This window comes from Homalodisca vitripennis, chromosome 5 (assembly GCF_021130785.1).
Source record: "Homalodisca vitripennis isolate AUS2020 chromosome 5, UT_GWSS_2.1, whole genome shotgun sequence".
In the NCBI taxonomy this organism is placed as follows: domain Eukaryota; kingdom Metazoa; phylum Arthropoda; class Insecta; order Hemiptera; family Cicadellidae; genus Homalodisca; species Homalodisca vitripennis.
Genome location: NC_060211.1, coordinates 104,526,674 through 104,549,283, shown reverse-complemented (window position 1 = coordinate 104,549,283; position 22,610 = coordinate 104,526,674). Strand labels below are relative to the sequence as shown.

General features: G+C 31.0%; 1 protein-coding gene across 2 annotated transcripts in view; it reads right to left on the bottom strand.

Moving 5' to 3' along the window:
- LOC124362632 (phospholipid scramblase 2-like) overlaps positions 1-21,365 on the bottom strand; it is a 43,124-nt gene extending 21,759 nt beyond the window's left edge. The window contains exon 1 of one of the 2 annotated variants that reach the window (XM_046817304.1): positions 21,222-21,365. In XM_046817304.1, coding sequence (XP_046673260.1) covers positions 21,222-21,258 — 37 coding nt within the window. In that variant the 5' untranslated portion in view covers positions 21,259-21,365. The remainder of the gene's footprint in view (positions 1-21,221) is intronic. The other variant, XM_046817305.1, reaches the window with a different exon arrangement.
- Between the last annotated feature and the right edge of the window lie 1,245 nt (positions 21,366-22,610).

The window sequence follows — 22,610 nt, the reverse complement described above, 5'->3', positions numbered from 1 at the left end:
TAGGTGTAAAGGAATTAAGAGAAGCGTTGTAAATAAAACAATAAATATCGAAAACTTGAAGAGATGTTTGTTCGAAGATAAAGAAGAATTTAGGGAGATGACAGTCATCAAAAGTTATAAACATGAGTTGTACACTGTTACCATAAACAAGCTGGCACTGAACGCTAAAGATGATAAGAGAATTGTCCTAGAAAATAAGATCGATACAGTACCGTATGGCTATAAAAATGAAGCAAAATCTGATAAGACGAATTAAATAAACTTGGAAACTTTGATATGTAAATGGAAGATGATTTAATTCACTGTCACAAGTGTAAAAAGAAAACGAAAAATATAGATTCAAAAATCGTTCAAACTCAAAATGGATTGTATAGAATTGCTGCAAAATGTTCAAAATGTAAGACAAACAAGAGTAAGTTTATAAAGAATCCAAATCCAAAACCTGTTAAGCAAGAATTGAAGACTAAAGATGAGATAGAGATTGAAGCTCGAGAAATTCATGCACCAGTACGAAAAAAGTTTAAAAAGAGAAAAATTATAACATTAGGAATTGAAGATTTATGGGCAGCAGATTTAGTTATAATGTCTAACTATTCAGATCAAAATGATGGATTTAAGTATATGTTAAATGTTATTGATACTTTCTCAAAATATGCTTGGTCAAGAGCTATCAAAAGAAAAAACGGCAAGGATATTTCAAAAGCTTTCGAAGATATAGTAAAAGATGCCATAAGGATCAATCACAAACCTCCTAACCTACTTCATACAGATAAGGGTTTAGAGTTTAAAAATAAAGAATTTAACGATGTTTTGAGGAAATACAACATTAAGATTTATCATACTGAAAACGAAGAGAAATCAAGTATTGTAGAGAGATATAACAGAACTCAAAATGAGAGAATGAAAGTAATTTTTGAGATTATTAAAAACTTTAAATGGATCGATATTCTTCAAAAAATCGTAAACAATTATAACGATACAGTTCACAGCACAATCAAAATGAAGCCCAAAGACGTAGATAAGGATGCAGAAAAGGAGTTTTTAGAGACCGTTTTCAAGTATGTTCCACCTGAAATTCACACGAAAACTAAATTTAAAGTCAATGATCATGTAAGAATTGTTAGTAAAAAACAAACATTTTCGAACAAATATAAGAACAATTGGTCAAGAGAAATCTTTGTGATTTATCAAATTAATAACACAGATCCTGTAACTTATAGTATAAAAGATTTAAATAATGAAGAAATAACCGGAACGTTTTATGAATATGAATTGAAGAAGTCAAAACTGTAATATAAATTTTCTATATATAAATGGCGCATCAAAAGAAATGTACAAAGTGCAAAGAATTTAAAGATTTAAATGAATTTTATAAAGATAAAAATAGGAAAGATGGAATGCATTATAATTGCAAAGATTGTGAAAGGGAATATCATAAAGAATTATATGATAAAATAGAAAAATTAACTTTGGAAGATAAAGAATGTCTTAAATGTAAAGAAACTAAAAAAAAATTCAGAGTTTAATAGTGATCACTATAGTAGAGATAAGAAAGACTCATATTGTAAAGATTGTGTAAAGAAGAATCTTCATAGATTATATTATGAAGATACTCAATGTGAATGTGGAAGAACTATAAAATGGTTAAATAATTATCAAAAACATTTACAAACCAAATATCATAAGTTAAGAGTTTTTAATAAAATGTAGTAACATTTTCATCGTGTAATAATTTTTTCTATATAAATGGAGTCTCAAAAGAAATGTACAAAGTGTCAAGAAGAGAATAGAAAAGACTGTTATTGTAAGGAATTATACGATAAAATGAACAAATTAACTTTAGAAGAGAAAAAGTGTTACTTTTGTAAAGAAATTAAAAATATTTCTGAATTTAATAACTGGCAGTATAGTAAAGATAGAAAAGATGCTTTTTGCAAAGATTGTGCTAAAAAAATTTTCAGCGAAAGTTATAAAAACGAAATGCCTTGTGAATATGAAAAAAAAATTCTACGATGGTTACCTAGTTATGCTAAACATTTACAAACAAAATATAATAAATCGAGAGTTTTTAGTAAAATTTAGAAACATTTTCATCGTGTAATTTAGATATTCTATAAATCAGTCGAGATTCTGCCATATTTGTAGTAAAATGATTTCCGTTGTATAAAATATTCAAAGATTCTTTCATTTGGTTGTAGAGATTTATACTCGCCTTCGGCTCGCTGGGGGCTACGCCCCCAGGCCCCCAAAGTAAACGCTTGCAAATTCGGGAGCGGAATTCGGTGACTGGTTAAGTCCGGACATTAAGTAAATGACAAGGGATTTAAAAATTGACCTTTTTCATAGATTTTTTTCCGGATTCGTAAAAACTTTTGACTTTGAGGGCATTTTGCGGTTAAACCGTTAGAGATACGACAAAAAGTGACTGGACCTTTCTTGTTGGAAATTTAATTTTGTCTTTCGATTGTGCCCTCAGATCTGATCTACGACCTATGGTTTAGCCAGAAATGAGCTCGGGAGAAAAGTCTGCACGGGTCAGCTATCTTGAATTGTTTAGTATAAACATAATAAAAACCGACCTCAAGGCAGTATTTTAAGTCGAACAGGGGGTTTTAATATCACCAGGAGACTATCTAGTCAAGGCGAGAAATTCCCTGGGTGGGTGATTAATGTTAAGGAGGTTAAGACAAGAGGGGGTTTTAATTTCGTCAGGATATTGTCTGGTCATATGAACAAATTCCCAGGGGTTAACGTTACCGGGGGATAAGTCTCCAGGGGGTTATCTGGTCATACCAGGATCTTCCCAGGGGGGTTAAGAGATTTGGTGACTGGTAAAATTCGGACATGAGGTCATGGCAGGAAATTCCCTGGGGGGGTTTAATGTTACCAGGGGGTTAACACATCAATGGGTTGAATGTACAGGAGGTTATCAGGTCATACCAGGAAATCCCCGGGGGGGGGGTTAATATTACCGGGGGTTAATGACACACTTGGGCCTTTTTTAGAGGGTATTGTGTCTGTGAACATAATAAATATTCCTCTGTCCCTATCTACTATTGACGCTTAGCTAACGCTCAGCCAACTCCCGAAGTCACTGAACCTTTTCTGTAGATCACGTGATTTCCTAAATCCCGTTTAAAATTTGTTTTGAGTTACGACCAACCGTTTAGCCGCTATCAAGCCCGGAATGTAAATTTTTAGGCGAAAATGTCCAATATTTTCACTTAATCGCGTTTTGCGGTCAAACTAAGGGAAATATAGTAAAAAGTCACTGGACCTTTTTTGTAGGTCATCTTATTTCCTAAATAAAACGTTAGTCTTATTTTGACCTCCGACCAATGGTTTCGCCGCTATCGACCCCAAAAACAAAAGTTTCGCGTAAAAGTTACAACAAAATTGTACATAATCACGTTTTTCGGCCAAACCAATCGAGATAGGGCAAAAGATTACTGGACCTTTTCTGTAGATCGCGCAATTTGCTAATTTGATGGGTCAATCAGATTTGAGCTACGACCAACGGTTCGGCCGCTATCGGGCTTGAAACATTATTTTTATCGAAAAAATCTCTGGAATTTCAAATGTTCGAGCGTTTTGTCGCTTAACCATGGAAGATAGAGCAAAAAGTCATTAGACCTTTTTTGTAGTTCACTTCATTCCTGACCATGAATTTTCCGTCAGATCCGAGCTAGCTCCAACGGTTCGCCCGCTATCGGGCTTACAAAAAATGCCTGCAGGGGTGAAGAATGCGCGATTTTTTGGGAATTTTTTTGAGGGGTTGAAAATGAAAAATTCTCACTTTTCGGGATTTTCCTGGTGGTTACACGTGGAAAGCTATCTGTGTACCAAATTTCAAGTCTCTAACTCATCTGGAAGTAGGTTAGAATTAGTATACGTGAGTGAGTGAGTCAGTCAGTTACACATGCGGTTGTATATATATTAGACTATTTGGATCTCCTTGTCTTAATAAAATTTCCATTTCTGGGTAATCAATTTCAAGTTCTTTCAATCTTTTCGGTATTTCTCTCTTTTGAGCTCTGATAACGTAATAAGGATATTCCCACATGTGATTCTTCTTAATTAATACAAAAACATGGTGTTTTTTCTTAGCAAAATCTTTACAAACAAGGTAAATTGATTTGCATTTACAGAGTCAATTTTTACACTTTGTTTTGTGATTATTTCCGTTTTTATTTCATCTTTAATTTGCAAGTGTTTAACTTCGTCCTCTAAATATTTAATCTTGTTTTCAAGTTTGTACTCACCAAATTTACGAATACTTGGCAAAACTTCTTTTGTAACCCACTTTTGAAAGGTTTTTGCTTCTAATTTATTAGATCTTAGTATTAAAGAATAAAATCCAGATTCATTAATGAAAATAGTGTCAGGATGAAGATTTTGAAAGGGTCTATGGCATAGACTCTTGTAATTTATATATTTAAAGGCTATTTTCTCGTCATTATCAATATTATTTATGATAGCTTGTCTAGTATTTTCATATTGTAAAATTTCTGCAACATCTTTAGCCTTAAACCAAATTTCATTATTTTCGTCAACAATCGTGCAAATGTCTTTATTATTGAATGTAAGTTGATTATTGAGTAGGTCTACAACTGACTCCATTTAGATAGAAAAGAAATTTAACTAGTAATTTTTATTTTGAGAATGAAGGCCAGATTCATTGATAAAAACAGTGTCAGGATGAAGATTGTTAAGGGGCCATTCGAATAGCCCCTTGTTTTTTAAGTAAAAATATTGAATTTTGTCATCATCATCAACTCATTTTTATTCCTTTTTCAATCTTAAATATATTGTTGTTTTACTCTCATTATTTAATAAATTTCCCTCAGAGTCTTGTATAGTTAGAACGATTTTTTGAATTCTTTTAATATTTTTTCTAATTGGAATATAATCGATTTCATTCGGTTTTTCACTGATTTTTTATCCATAAGCAACATTTGGGAAAAAAGTGTACAAAATTTCAGATTCTTTGTGTAAATGTTCGGTATGATTTTCAAAACTAGGTTCAACGAGATTGCAGTGCACTTCAATTACATCGAACGGTCTAAATTTTGGCGTTTTATTTCCTAAATATACCTGATTTGGCTCAATAGTTTCTTGAACAAACCCTAACAAATCTACAATAATTGCTGAAAACATTATTCTTACTGGTGATTTTATTTGAATTTTATTAGAGAGAGATAATTTTTTTGCATTTCAAACTTGTTTTCGTCAAAGTTTAAAGATTTATCTGATTGTTTGAATGTTTTCAGATAATTTTTAAGGGAATTTTTAATTTGATCGAAAGTATAATATCCTTTTGTTTAAACCATAATATTTTGTTATGTTCTTCTCACTAAATCCTATACAATAAGGAGAACTTTCACAAATATTTATTACAAAATTGTCAGAATAAAAACCGCTTAAACCGATAAAATAATTTGATTCTTCCTCTAAGTGTATAGGATGTTCCAAGTTTAAAACTAATTTAGAGCTTTCTGAAGTCAACTTGAACAGCTTCATTTTCGCAAGCGTTGCTTCAAGATGAAAATCTTCTATTTAAATGGAGAAATTTTTAAAGCAAAAAGATCAGATAAAACTTCAAACGTTTGAAGAAAATAAGAAAGATCAACCAATCAGATTGTTAATTGTTGGTTCAAGTGGATGTGGAAAAACAACTTTATTATTGAATTTTATCTACAATAGGTTGATTCCTTATTCCAATTTGTATGTTTTTAGTAAATCTTTAGAACAAGACGCATATAAAAAATTACAAGAAAGATTTGAAAATATTGAGAAAAACTTAAACAAAAAAATATCACATTTTTATAATGCTTCTGAGGACATAGTTCCGTTAAGCGAATGTAAACCCAATTCGTTAATCGTTTTTGATGATTGTATTTTAGAAAATCAAGACGTTATTAAGGAATATTTCGTAATGTCCCGTCACAAAAACATATCTTGTATCTATCTTTCCCAATGCTTTTCAAAGGTTGATAAACAAGTTATAAGAAATAACCTGAATATGTTGTGTATTTTTAAGCAAGATGATCACTATTCGAGAAAGATTTATAACAATTATGTGGGATCTGATATGAGTTTTAACCACTTTATTGAGTTATGTGATAAAATTTGGAAGGAAGACTACGGATTTTTAACTATTAATCTAACTTTGAAGCCTAAAAATGGTAAATATCTGAATAAATTTTCTAATATAAATGCTGCTCAGTGGTCTGACAAATCTACTTGATAAAATATTTGTTACAATTATTTTTATATTATCTTTAATTTTTATTTACATTATGAAAATAACAGAAAAACGGTAAATCTGTTCACGTTCCACGTTCACGTTCATGTTTCACGTTCATGTTTCACGTTCGTGTTTACGTTTCACGTTCATGTTTTACGTTCGTGTTTACGTTTCACGTTCGTGTTTCACGTTCGTGTTTCACGTTCCACGTTCACGTTTTACGTTCCGTGTTCACGTTTCGTGTCCACGTTTCCACGTTCCACGTTTACGTTTCAAAATTTTCCTAAATAAATGGCGAACGTAACTTCAGAAGAAGCAAAAAAACTTGATCAAATAGAAAAGAAATTAATCAAAGAATTTAAAGAACAGATTCGAATTGATGAAAAAGAACAAGAATTTATTCAAAAAATTAATCAACCTGTAACATCTGCAATAAAAAATGTTGAGGGCAAAATTGAAAATGTTTTAAGCGATAATCAAAATTTGATGAATTTGGTTCCAGTTGTACGACAATTTGCTGATATTTCGATTCCAGAATCTGAAGTAGAAGAGTTTGAATTGCCAAAATTACCATCTTCAACACCATTTAGACCTCGAATCATTGAAGACTCTACCATAGTTGAACCAATAAGTCCTGGAACGACGGATATAATAATTGGTAAAATTGGTAAAAAAATTCCTTCCTAGAGTAAAAGATGATAAATTTGGTTTGTATTGGGATAAAAAAAAGAAAAGTTTTATGATTGGAAATTTGCCCGTGAATTTTGAACATAATGATATCATTATTAAAGATAAAACATATAAAGGAACTCAAGGTTTATGGAGATTATTAACAGGCACTGATGTTCCAAAAGATAATTTATATTCTGAAGAAGATTTGAAAAAGTATACAGAAATTTTATGGGAATCTGACTCAATTTACAAAAATAATGATCCATCAACTAAGAAACCAAAGTCAAGTAAAGGTAAAAAATATCTCAATTTGATTAAACCAATTTGGGAAAAACGAATCGAAGGATCAGGTGTAAGAAAATACAATGATAATAAGATTGAGTACAGATATATCGACGATTTGACAAAACTCGATGGAATTATTAATTATATTTATGCTCAAGAGAAGGCTGGAAACAACAATTTTTTGAACGAAAAGAAAGCGATTAAAGATTTTATTTCGAACAAACTTGATGAAATGATTGAAAAACCTGATGGAATTAAATATTTAAAACGAGTTTTGCCGGCAATAAGTTCATCTATGATTGAGGGTAGTGGACTTTTGAATGATTTTATCAACAATTTACCTTTTGAATTACACGTACCAACTTATCAGTATCTGGGGCCTGGCACAAAACTCGAAAAAAGACTAAAAAGAGGAGATCCTGGTATAAATAAATTAGATCAAGCTGCTATGGAACACGATATTTTTTATGCAAAACATAGAGACACAAATTCCAGACATATCGCAGATAAAGTTTTGCAAGATAAGGCAATGGATAGATTTTTATCAAAAGATGCTAGTTTAGGTGAAAGATTTGTTGCGCTTCCAACAGCTGGAGCAATGTTTTTGAAGAGAAAACTAGGAATGGGAATCGAAGAGAACTTTAAATTTTAACTATATAAATGGAGGTGAACGTAAACTTCAGCAAAAATCAGAAAGAAAAAATAAAATCCGCTTTTAAGAAGAAAATACCCGTTAGTATTCAATTTAAAATAGACCAACTAAAAAATGGCGAAGATAAGATATTTTTAACAAATAGACAATACAATAAACTCGAAAAACATAAGAAAAACAATAAAGGAACCAGAATAGAATTTTCTTATAATCAGTTGAAAGAACTCAAAAATGGTGGACTTTTGAAAGATTTATTAGATTTTGGAGAAAATATTCCAGTTGTTAAAAATGTTGTTCCTTATGTTCGTAAAGCTGCTCCAATCGTTAAAAAGGATGTGATTCCTATTGTTCGAAACATTTTAAATTGGTTAGATAAAGAGTTGGAAGATGTTACAGGATCTGGATTAGATGAAAAAACTTTGAATTACGTGAAATCAAACATTGAAAAAAAATTTAAACCTTTAACATTCGGGGAATTGGAAGAAATCTGCAAAAATATTAAACATTTTAGAGGAATCTTCATGAGAGATACATTACCTGAAAAAGTTAAGAAATTTGAATGTGGAATTGTGAATTTAGACTCGATTATGGGAAGTGGAACGCATTGGATTTGTTATTATAAAAATGATAAGAATGCATGTTATTTTGATTCGTATGGAAGAATTGAGGACAAACCACCTATAGAATTGATTAAATATTTGAAAAAATCAAGCGTCTACTACAATGATTCTCAGATTCAAGACTATAAAGATCCCCCAATTTGTGGTCATTTATGTGTTTTTGTTTTGAATGAACTGAGTACTGGTAAAGATTTTAAAGAAGTTGTTAACAAATTATTACTTAATAAATATGGATTCACAAAATATTTTTGACGTATTTGGAACACAAATTATTCAAAATGTAGATAATAGTTTGAATTTTGATAGTTTGAGAAATGAGTTTGATAACAAGTTAGAAAATGTATTACAAAACCTTCCAGATTCAGATATGTTTGCTGTCGAGATTGAAGATTTTAAAGCAGAATATGATAACAAACTTGCAAATTTCATGAGTTCAAATGAAGTTGCTGATAAAATAAAAACATTGGAAAAAGAAGTTGATGATGGTGTAAAAAAATTATTTACCAATTTAATGTCTCATATCGAAAAAGCTGATAAAATTACTGAAGCGATCAAAGTTGAAAAGAATTATGTTAGTTTAGCTAATAAAAAAAGAATTGTCGGTGTTCGACCTGGTATTGACAAACATGATGTTGTTGTTAAAGAACAAATTTTCCTCTAAAATTATCAGAAAACATCGATATTGTTGATTTACATGATCCGAATGTTAAAAATGCCTTAGATTTTAAAGGAAAAAGAATTAGCGGTGTTAGTAAAGGAATTAATCCATTTGATGTTGTTGTAATGATTCAATTAGAAGATCCTATTAAAATGTTTAATGAACTAAAACAAAATTATGAGAATCATAAACAGCATGTTAAAGATTTTACAACAGAAGTCTATGAAAAACTTGATGAAAGAAGTAAAAGATCAGTAGACGATGTTGGTGAATTACTTGATAAAGTAAATAAACTAGAAGAAAACTTTAATACATATAAAAATAATGTTAATGAATTAGTTGGTGAAGTAATTAACAAAATTCTGGAAAATTTTGATACACGTTTCAATGAGAAAATAAACTTTTTTGAAAATTTAGGTACACGTTTCAATGAGAATGTAACACATAATAATGAATTACTTAAAAGAATAGATGATCAATACTCTTTATATCTCGATAAAGTAAATAAACTAGAAGAAAACTTTAATAAATTTAAAGAAGATGTTAATAAATCTTTTGAAAATATTGATAACAGATTTAATGGATTAGGCGGCTATGATGACTAATTTTCCTTATATAAATGGCGCTCATATACTGTGTGAGGTGTAAGGCAAAAACTGAAACAAATGATATAAAATACTATGCAAACATCGATGGAGTTAAGAGAATATCTGGAAAATGTGCTGAATGTAACTCAAAAAAGAGTCAATTTATAAACTTGATTTTGAAATTTTTTCCTAATAAATAGAGATGGCGGGACATTACAGTGCTTTCGATCTTTTTATCATGCAACACGAAAGAGATTTGAAAAAAGAACATTGGGATGACATTTCTCAAAAATATGAATTATCCGAAGATATGATGAGATTATACGTAAACAAATTGAATTGGTATAACATTGCAAAATATCAAACTCTGTCCCCAGAGTTCATTCAAGAAAATATACATTATCAATTAAAAGATCATATGTCTGTTCTTTGTCTCTATCAACACTTGAGTATAAAGTTTTTGGATGAAAATAAAGATACAGTTGATTGGAACAATATTATAGATAGCGGTTACTATCCTGTGCAAATTTTATTGAAATATGTGACCGAGATCGCAAAATTTAAGGAAGAGAATCCTGAATATGACGAAGTAGATCATTAAAAATGACTCTAATCTTTTTAATTATTTTACTAAAATTTATATCTTTTCTTATAAAAACGTACATTAGATCGATGAAAAAAATGATACATGATGTTTAAAATTTCTAAATTTTCTCTTATTAAATGGCGGACTACAGAAAATATGCTAGTGATATTGAAAGGGCGGAGTTTAAAAATTTCTATCCAATTAGTAAACAACATTTGAATGAACCGAATAAAAGAACTGAGTTTAATATTGATTTTGGAGATAACTTTTGCTCGTCTAACTTCCAGTTTTATATTTCTGGAACTTTAACAAAACAAGATGGTCAAGCATATCTTGGAACTGATAATGTTAGATTAATCGATAATTTTATACCGTTTTTATTTTCTAAGATTGAAGTAAGAAAACACAATAAATTGATAGAAGAAGTCGAAAACTGTGGCCAATTAAGCACAATTAAAGGAACTATTTCGTATTCAAAAAGTGATGTTATTTCTCAAACTTCTAATGGCTTTGAATCAGATTTTAAATTTGGTGTTTTTGAAGCAGCTGGAAATTTATCTCATTTTGGATTAGGATTTTTTGAAAATGTTACTATTCCGATCTATAAAGGAGGATTTTATCTAAGTTTTATAAGAGCAGAAGACGATGATGTGATTCTGAAGACTGCAACTGGAAATGTTATGCCTGTTGATGGAAAAATAACAATTACAGATTTTTTTATTAGAGTTCCAATGATTGATTATAAAACCACGAGTAAAATTAGGTTGATTGATGAAATTACAAAAAGTCAAAACATTATGTTTAATTTTCTAGATTGGCAATGTATTGAACAAAAAGGTATTTCCGGAACAACTTATTCGTTCGATATCACAAATATTTATAGAAATATCTTCAATCCCAAGTTCGTTATCATCGGTTTTCAAACAGATAGACAGAATAATCAAGAAAAAAATCCTTCAAAGTTTGATAGTTTGGATGTAAAAAAATATCAGAGTAAAATTGAACGGTTCTTATTATCCAGATGAATTACAAAATTTAAACATTTCCGGAGGTCTTTTCAGAATCATGTATCAGATGTATCAAGATTTTAAGAAAGTTTACTGTAATAATAAGGAAATGTATTACAATCCTAAAGAATTTTTAGCGAATAGACCTATTTATGTCATTGATACAACAAAGAGTATGACAAATATTTCTGGTTCAAAGAACGATATAATTATCAATATGGATTTTCAAAAAGCTGTTACAAACGCGATTTGTTATGTGGTTGTGGTTTCTGAGAAATTTTTAGCCTATGATGTGATTAAGAACGATATTAGAGAAATTCAGTAAAATTTTTGAAAAAATCGTCTTATTGTCTATATTATTCATTGGATAATTCTACAACTTTACAGAATTATTAAAGACATTGATATAAGTATTCATTTTTAATTTCAAAAGAATATCTTAAAAAATGGGGATGATATTAACAAAAAACTATTCCAAGGTCATCTTAAGGGTTGGACCGGAAGTTATGATTTTAAAAAATACTTTAATATTTACTGATCCTATATACCAAATTTCAGCAAAAAAGCTCCAATAGTTCTCGAGATATAAGAGTTTTATAAGATAAGGGATGATTGGGGTAGATTTTGAAAATTTTGTTATTTTCATGAAATTTTAAGTTGAACTCGCTTGTTTTTGAAGTTTCAGATTTTTCTGATTATTTTTTTTATTTTTTTTATGAATATTAAGAAATAGGGGATGATTTCACCCTTATGGATAAGTTAAGTCGAAAGAGTTAAGTATTTACTATATGTGTACCAAATTTCATTAAAATCGGTTGAGTGGTTTTTGAAATATAAAATTATTAATAAACTTGTAAACTAGCACTCCTAGTTGAACAACTTATATAGCAGAGATATAGCTTATAACTTTCGAGACTCTCCGTAGCTCAGTTGGTAAGACGCTTGCCTTCAAAGCCTGAGGTTCTGGGTTCAAATCCCAGAGCTTCAGGCGCGCTTTTTATTGAGGAAGACATGGTTGTCGTTCAGTGGTTGGGGACAAGTCTTTACACGAGTGGCCATAGTGTAATGACTATAGAACAAGCCGAGTAATGACAATTGTGGTTGGCGCGCCATTTGCTTCCTCACCTTTCCACTTCATTCCTTAATTCCTTCTCTTCCTTAATTCGTTCATTACATTCATCATTCACATCGTTCATTAATACAACATTACACTTACAAAACACCCGACACAAATTCCCTAATTGTATCTCTCCATCAACTTCTACACAGTAGTTACCAAAGAAAATTGAGACTTGGGAACAAAAAAATTCCAGAGTCTAAGACCCGAATTACAGCTCCTAGCCATTAACTTGGTTGGACAGTAGCAGTGCAGGGCCAAGTCTCTAAACAATAGACACCGTAGAAGTTGAATGTGATGTGATTCCCCATAGCGCAAACACGCACACTAACAACACTACACCAAAGACACAATCATTCATTTTGTCTTTTACAATAATTGATGATGTTCATATTATTCTCTTTCATTCCTTCTAAAACTTCAAAAATATACTCTTTCGCTGATGAAAAATCTCGATTTCTTCCGGAATAATCTTTGTAGTCATAGACAAAATATCCTAAATAGTTGTACAATAGAATGAAATTATTTCTATTTATCTCTGTTGTAGAAATGTAAACACAAACATTTGCGTTGAAAAAATTTATATCTCGGCAGACTTAGTTCCATAATCTCCATTTAAACAAAAAATCTTTCTGTTTAAATGGAAGAGTATAATGCCAACTGTTACAAGTGTTCTAATAGAGGAGAAATTATCGATAAAAGATATTTAGTTTGTAGAGGTTGTAATTTAATTTTGTACGAAAGACCTAAACCTAAGAAATTTCGAAATAAACTAACACATTTGAATAACCTGCTTACAAAATTGCAATATGGAGGTAAAAAACAAACAAAATTTGTTACAGAATTTAGAAAACAGAATAAAAATTTTTACTTATCTCTTATAACCGTTGAAAAAATTATTTTCCTTTTCAAAGAATACATTAGGTTTGTAGGTATCGATACACACGTTTATTATGAGAAGATATTACCTGTATTTTTTCATTATCTGGATGTTGAATTTGTCTACGATTTTAAGCCAGAAATCCTCGATGATTTTATAGTACATTTGGAGAAAGTAAATGAAGAACCTCGTCAAACAATGAAGATGTTGGCAATTCCCTCGACTTCTCGAGTGATTGTTAGCAAATTTCATTTTTTCCGTCTTTAAATTTTTTCTATTTAAATGGAGTTCTTGAAGGAGTTAAATGATATTGGAGAATGTAAATTCAAAGAGTATAAGAAGTTAAATGAATTGGAAGAAAATAAGAAATACAAAATTTTGAATTTGGAGAAAATAAAAGATAAATTCGGGTTTACAATAATTGCCGAGTTGGAAGATTGTAAAGTACACTTGCCGAACAGATTTTTGACTGTTTTGGATGAAAAAAAGATTAAAGAATTAAACAAAAATGAAAAATTACACTTGATTGTTACTGGAAAGAAGACTATTAAAGATAAAGAAATTATAACAATTAACTTTGTAGAATAAAGTCTTTTCAGTTGTGCTCTAAAACTTGCAGTCCCTCCCCACGTCATAGTACTGTTTTGATAACCATAGTTGGTGTCTTTCTTCATAGGAATCACATGGAATATTATCTACAGTAATACCTTTTGTTTCACACAAAATGTGGCTATATTCTATAAGAAAAATTCTATAATGCTCTTTAATGAATTGTGTTGATAAATCTTGATACTCACAAAAATTCCTAAGAAATTCATCAATTAAGTCTTGATTATCTTGAAAGAGAACGTATAATATGGGAAAAATGTCATAAAAAAACGATGAAAACTCTCTGTTTGTTTATTTTTTACTTTCTTTTCAATATCTTTCGTAATTATATTAAATATGTAATCCCTTACTTTTTTAGTTTTTTGCCGATAGTAAAACACTCCATTAGACGTTTTTTCTGCAAAAGACTTTACAAGTTCTTTGAATTCTGTATCATTTAAGGAAAGTATCGAAGACGGTATCAACTGTTGTTGAAAATAAACCGGCAATTCACTGAATTCATCTTTGTTGCACTGTTTTAATGCTAGAAATTGTAGAGACTTTGGTGAGTTCATGTTGTTTATTTAGTAGAAAAGTTTTTTATTAAAGTACAGTATGTTTTTAGTAAAAATGTTTTAAATTGATTAAATTTTATTAAGATTTCGAAGATTTTTCCTTTATTCGTAGCAGATTTGACAACATTTTACAAAGCACAGCTTAAGAAAGTAGAAGCAAACAGCTGTAGATTTGGTTAATTTTTCATTCCACAGAGTAGATAGTAATGTACCGATCGCTTTTGGAGACGAACGACTGTAGATTCGGTTAATTTTTCATTGAGATTTGCTGTGTTATTTCTCAGCTTCCTTTATGGTACATTGAACAGTATTTTACATTGCTTTTCGGTCGGCTCCGAAAGTGCGCCAGGAACCCCATATTATTATCTACTTATATATATATATATATATATATATATATATATATATATATCAAACTAAGATTTCTGGCTGGTTTGAACGTATCGATATAACCTACCCTGGGTACACTCAAAACTGATATTGTCAGTACATCTGGACACAACCCAATAGATTGATCACACTGGTATCCGTTAATCGCAAATGTCGACATGGATATTGAGGTAAAGGAATAAAGTTGATCGATCTGTCTAGTTTACTACGGTGAACGATTTTTTGAATAAAGGTTTTAACCGAGTGTTTTTGGTGAACGGCTCTTTTTCATGGTGACAAGGCTGACTAATGCTCTCCATCCTCTTCGTGGCTATATCACAGGATGTCAACAGGAAGCGGTCCTAATGCAGAAAGCCCCACAGAAGACCTGTTAGCTCTAAATGCTTTTTGTCCTAGAAAAACACCAAAGTAGTAGACCACTGGGTTCTACTCTGGATCATAGAACCCATCTGTTTCTATAATCCATGGTTTTACAATGAATCATAGAGTCTGCTTTAGAATGTGTAAGAATCAAGCGCATTCTCAAGACCATCAACCAAACGGTGGTACTTACTTTTAAGCGTAATTCAGTGTTAACTAGTTTAACTTTTTATTCAGTGATTTTGTTAGAACTACTCGTATTTTACTTTACTTTTTAACATAAATATTGCCGCCAATAATTCCGTTCTTCATTTATAAGCTAGATAGATACAAACATAGGTGCGTTTAGGCGAAGGAAGAATAGTGAGGGGCAAAACCCTTAAAAATAATGTAATCAAAATACTAAAGGATTTATGTATAGCTGAACCAGCTGAATGTATAGGTTAAGTACTTTCATAAAACGTAATATAGGAAAGATAAATAGTTATAATTTCATAAGCTGATACTACATAGCTTTACTGAGTACACAATGAATTGTTGAGAACGACACGACGTTATTAAGAAATGTGTCTATAATTAAATATTTATCAGACCTAAAGATGCTAAAACGTAAGCTGAAACTACGGATGTAGGCATCTTGGCGGATGTTATATCTCGGCGTGCCGCGTCGGTATGTGACCTTCAGGACTCCTGGGACGTTACTCTCTTGCCCTTTCTTGTCGAAGCGTTCATCTTCAAAATAGATTCGAATAGCGTTAGTGAATGCCAAAGTATAGTACCACGAACGTAGGGAAAACTTGGGGGTCCAGACAACTGGTATTTTTCCATAGTGGACAGAAAGTAAGGCCTCATTTTGGTCTTGACCCGTTTCTTTGTTGAGAAAGACCTTTTAGCAGTACATGTCAGTAATACTGAATTTTTTAAATAATAATAATAATCGATTACTACACTAAAAAGGTAATTAAAAAATAAGTAAAAATTAATATTAAAAATCTTGGGGGAGGTCCGGACCCCTTGGACCCCCTCGCTGGCTACGTCCTTGTAAAATACTACAAATATGGTGAGCGCACGTGTTTGTAGTCGAAACAATTAAATTAGTGCATTACAATAATGTGATTATTAAATACCCTCAGAATATAACATAGTGTTGGTGAAACTAATTAGTGCACTAAGCGATGTGTGAAATGGGCTAAACTCAACATTCACACCTCCTGGTAGCTAGTTCGGATTAACATTTTGATAGTTGAATTAGAAACAACTGCGAGTAATTAAAACAAATGGTTTGTCTAACAAATGTTATGAAATGAAAGTTAATTTAACAGTCTTGCTTATGTTTATATAGAAGTAACTGTATATTTGTTTCGGTATAATAAAATTAAAAGTATTTACAATAACAGTGTTTAAAACATAGAGTGTCTTTCCACAGTTTACTTCCGTGATTCTACTATATAGTTTTATTACTTTATTGATTTTTACACTTCCGCAATATGGCAACGTATGTGAATTGATGAATTTAACTGTAAGTTATCCTCACAGGATAATACAGCCCCGATGGAGTTGCAGGAATAGGAGGACATTGTGTGGGGGAAGCCCATGAGGAAAAGACAAGCTGTTTATTCTGCGGACGCTGCGCTGGCTGGATAGTAAACACACACCTACTTCCACTGAGAGAGATCATCTCTCAAACAATATCACTTCTGAATTAATTCTTTCGTTTGATTACAACACGGTAGTCACGGTTTTGCTTGTTACAAATATGTTTTAATTAATTAAAACTGTGTCCTTTAGTTCTCTGAACACGATTGAGTTTTACCCTGAGTTGTGGATATTTATAAACAAAAATATATAAACAGGCCTACAAACTAAAACAACTGGGAAAACATTTTGTGAAATTGTTCTTCTTCTACTACGTATGTGTTTAAAACGAGTTTATGAATGGATCTGTAGACATCGACATGACCAGGTCAGCTCCTCCGGCTCCTGACCTTGACCTTAACCTTGGCCGCTCTCCCGCTCTGTGTGCTGATAGTGTCGTTTAGTGAGCGACCACTATGTAATAATAATATTTCTTTATTATATTTTTACAATAGAACATTGCATAGCAAAAGTCAGTTTGATATTATTAATTAAAATCCCTACTATACACATTTATACTTACAATGCTCATTCAAACATATATATCTTGCTACTCACGCCAACATTCATTCAACACGAAACTCGGGGCTCTAAACAATTTTTTTTTTTCAATTTTGATTCTCCCAGCAGCCAACCATGAACTCTTCGACAGAATAAAACCCATTTGACACCAGTAGGTGCTTCAGAAGAGCTTTAAACTGGTTTAAATGGACTTAGAGGGAGATCCGTAATTGTTGGTTAACTATCTGGTAGCATTAACTCGTGCAGTAGATGAACAAGGACTAACTACTCGTATACCGGTATATATATATATATATATATATATATATATATATATATATATATATATATATATATATATATATATATAGTTTTCATTTTGGTGTATTTTAGAGATTTTTGTAATATGGAAACCCCCTTAAAAGTCTCAGATTAATATATTGAACTCATCTAAAAGAATAATAACAGTTGTTAATTGTATTAATTCTTAATGTCTTAGAATTAAAAACTATGCCTAGACGATTTTCAGCATCTTGTTTAGTTTAAAAAATAAGTCCAAATCATATATCGCAACATAATATTTACTTTGACGGGGATTTAGTTCCATCGTGGCAAACCAGAATAATGTTAGCCGATATGTGCCCTACCTTGTGTGTAATAAAGATTTTAACTGAAGGTGATTTTTTTTTGCGATTTCAGATAATCTTGAGTTTCTGGAATTTCCCTCAATGTTATCTTTTAATTCCATTTATTAATTTTAGACTGATAAATTCTTCTTAGTACTGTAGTTAATTACAACAAAAGTATACACTTTACAGAATTGCGGGGGCCCATTACTGCATTACTTTGGGCCCAAGATAGGCTAACTGGATTGAAAAAGGTCTTCTACTGAGTAAAGTTTTTTTAGTTAAAAATAATATGTGCATAACATGTTTAACCTGTATTTTAGTAAGTCTAAAAATCTATAAGTTTAAAATCTGGAAGTATTTAGTTGATTAACAACGTTTTACTATCGTGGGAGGATTAATGTGAATAATTTTGAAATCTTATTCGTCATAAAACCACCAATTTAAATTAAAACCTTACGGAAACCTAGAAGAGACTGTTCGTGATCATGAAATTATTTCCTATTAATTTTCGTACAACATTCTCCCCTTGGATAACTTGTTGATGGTTGTACTTTCGACATTAACCTTGAAATAGATTTAAAAAAAATACAGAAACAAAATATCTTAAAATGAACTATTTACCTTTACTGATACCGATTTAAATATATTTGTTGTTTTTTTATCAGTTTTAGAAATTATGAATATTTATATCGTAGCCTCCGGCTTTTTTCCTGTAAGTTCTACAATAGCTTTATACAGTTCAAGGTTTCAAATAATTTGGGTCAACATTGAACTAAAAAGGTCAACTTAGTAATAATTGAGTAGTATTTGAGTACCTATTTACTAATTTCATATATCTACTCCTTCAACTTTTTTCTAATAAATGTTTGCAGTATATGAACACAAGACCATGTAGGAAGACACTTCTTAAAAAAATATGTAGTAAACAGTGAATAAGTTAAACTTATTTTTGGATAGACTATGAAAATTCGAAGTTGTTCTGATAATATTTGTTATTTTATGACGTTTTAAAATGTTTTACTGCCACACCACGTAGGATGAGTCACACTAGCTCCAAACCCGATGGAAAATTATTAAGACTTATTGAAACGAAGAGCCAACTTATAGAAAAACAACAATCGAGGCTCTAGTTTCCTGTCAATGTTTCTGGGGTACGGCAGACATTTTTACTATCTTTTGAAGAGTGTAATTGGTTTTATGATTAACTTCAAATTCAAAATTAGCACTAATTTACAGTAAATTGAATTTAAATAAAATAAGATGAGTAGGTTTATGTTCTTAATATAAACGATTTTCAATCAGTGTACTGTATATTTGCTGAGTTTTTATTTTTACTTGTTACCCTTGAAGCATGATTTTTGTTTTGTTTTATATTGTAAGCCAGTTGTTATCTAGTGAGTAAGGATGGAAGTGTATTGATAAACCGAGTGCTAGTGATAAGACACAGATGCCACTGAGAGCGACTCGGCTCTTGAAACACGATAAGAAACTGGACACAAACAGTGTATTTTAATTTGCTATTTTTTCACTGGCTATGTTTATGTTTGTTTGGTGTTTGCTGGTTTATGTTGTTGTAAAAGTGGCCAGTTACATCCAAGATTTTCATGTTGTTCATATTAACTTTGTTGTTTTTGGAAGGAATAAAATCATTTAATCATATGCTGTCAAGAGGAAGCATGTGCCATGGTGGTGTAATCGGTGTACTGCTGGAGTTTTGTTTCTGAATACATGAGAAACAAAAATAAAACATTTTATTTGACATTTCACAAGAAATAGCAGGAGTTTTAAGCAGAATTTTGGGACATCTTATAATCATGCAAAGAATTGTTGAAGATATGGACAACATGGACTCTCTACACGTGCAAGAGAGATGACAGAGGAACACGCATTCTTCTATAATAATGTCCTTAATTAATAAATAACTATGTACTTCCTGATTAAACTTAATTTGTGTCCATGAGTTTTACATTTTTATCTACAACAGTTTTTATTTAGTCCTTATTTTCTAAATTCCTACTTTAAATGCTTGTAATTTCAGGTGGAGTGGTAAAAATGTTTCCTTCTTTTCATTGTCTTCATGGAAGTTATCTTAACTGCCCAACTTAAAACCCGCTAAAGGACGCGTAACAACCTATACACAAAAGTACATAATAAAAATGTTTGAAACAGAAAGTATTTGGAGGTAACATGTTAGCTTATTTGTCATGAAATGGTGTTTTACTAAGCATAAATGTATTGTATTATGTTAAAATATGTCCATTAAAAATCCAAAAATGCTTGCAGATGAACATATAGCTTAAAATTTCAATGTGAAGGGGGTTTGGGTACTTAAGAAGGATGAAGAGGCACAGTTTGATATTTTGTATTGTATACTTTTAGCCTATCACAGATATAATTTTAAAATACGACTAAACTTCTTTGAACGTTTTCAATCTCATGTAGGGTAAAAATTTTTAATTGTGACATACGAAATATTTGTATTACAAATTAGAATGCAGTAAGTAGCTTTTAATGGAATAAACTTAATTTATATTCGGTGCTGCAGTCCATGTGATAGGTAACCCACGTGTGTTTCACAACAGTCGTGGGGTAAGTTTTGTATAAGTATGTATCTATGTTTGATTTCCAGGGCAAATATTAGGACTTATATTACATTAAAATCTCAAAAGGGCTGTGCACCCCAATTAATAATAAAATCCCAAATTCTTTCTAGTTAAAAATTAAAACCAAATTCAATTCGGTCAACTCATTTGGAGTATAATATGCCTACACTGAAGGAGTTTCCTGCTTTACATACTTATGTATGAGCAATATTGAGATTTTCTCTGAATTTCGGTCTGAAAAATTCTTAGAAATTCTATAAATCAAAGCTATTGAAGTAGACTGACAATAGGTTAGTTGATTTAATATTGTTAGTATCGCCTAACAATTAGGCTAAATTGTAAATATCTATTATTGTAGACCAGTATTTCATTATATTTGTTCAAGTTTAGAACCTTATACGTAACTAAGTTGTATAGTAATTATATTGCAAAATACTTTTAAGTATTTTAAAAGTTAAAAGTTTAAAACAAATTCGGCTAGACGAATTTCAATTTGTTTTGTATTTTCATAAATTATAAAATAATGTCATATAAATGATAATATTGTTCTTGGTACATAGCCTCTATAAGTTTCATTCGTTAAACTGTTGTACTTTGAAAAATAAGAATACAACTCTAACAACACTAACCTCCTTCTTGTTGGTGCTGTTTTCCTGGTTCGGCCATGACCACGGATGGGCAGTAGATTAGTTTCCTGCAGCTGGAACGTAACTGAGCGTGGTCACCACTGAGACTACAAATCCTGTTATCCTTGAACCTCAGCGTGCTCAAAATGAACAATACTATTTTCGTGGGATCAATATACGGGTGGGCCGAAAAATCCGCAACACTAAATTATTTCCGTAGGAACGAACTTCAGAGAAAAAGTGTCAAATAAAAGTTTTACGGATATTTTTTTGGAACTGAATTCGGAACGCTCTAAAATATTTAGCCCCCCCCCCCTTCCAATCTCCGCATTACTTCAGGAAGTACTAACACCAAACACATAAATAATATTATAATGGCAATTAAATTCTAGTAAAAAAAAAACACAACACACCTTATTATCATTAATGAAATTTAATGAACTTATAAATTATTTACATACACATAAAAATAGAGCACAAATTCGTGACATATTTTAGCATGAATTAAATTGGTTAAATAATTACATAAATTAAGAATTGTACTTTGAGAAGAATGAATTTTTTCTAACAAGTTTTTGTTAAAAATTAACATTTTATATAGGTTACGTCTTGGCAGTTCATGTTAAAGTTGACTTTTGTAACCAAAATATATTTTTAAGTGTCGACTCTCAATTGTGTTTTTTATGGTGACCATACATCGTTTATTAAAGAAAAGTCTTTCAGTTGGCGCATTTGTTCAAGGAAAGCAAAGCAAAAATATTAAGAAACCTTTAATATGTTAGAACTGGAAACATACTTTTTACTATAGTGTGTGAATATCTCAACCCACTTGCTTTCAGGAAGAGTTTTCATATTTTTTTCCTTTTGACGTGACAACGTCTTAAATTAGGTTGCGGCTCGGAGTCACTCATGAAAAAGTGTAACGCCCGGTAACGTTACGATGCCCGTCCAGTGGGTCCGCCGCACGGGATCCGCACGGGATAAAGCAGATAACTGTGGGTCCGCCGCACGGGATAAAGCAGATAACTATGTTTATTCGTGAAAATGTGGAGTGCTTAGATTCGTCATTTACAACAACTACAACAATAAAGGTAAATAATTGTACACTGATATTTCATTATCGTAAACTATGATTGATTGATTAATTGTTAGATTGACACAAAAGTTGAGAAACTGAGTTTATAGGTTATGTCATACTATTGACAAATGTTGATAGTGTTAAGTAAATTATTAGTTTAAATCACTCTGCAATCAATCGTAATTCAGTCGATTGAGAAGAAACAGCGCGTATTGCTAGTCAAACATTTAAAATAACAAATTATAACCTCTAAACCTGTCATAACAGTGCGACCAAACAAACGAACTAAACCGACCAATCACCACGCGCGGAGT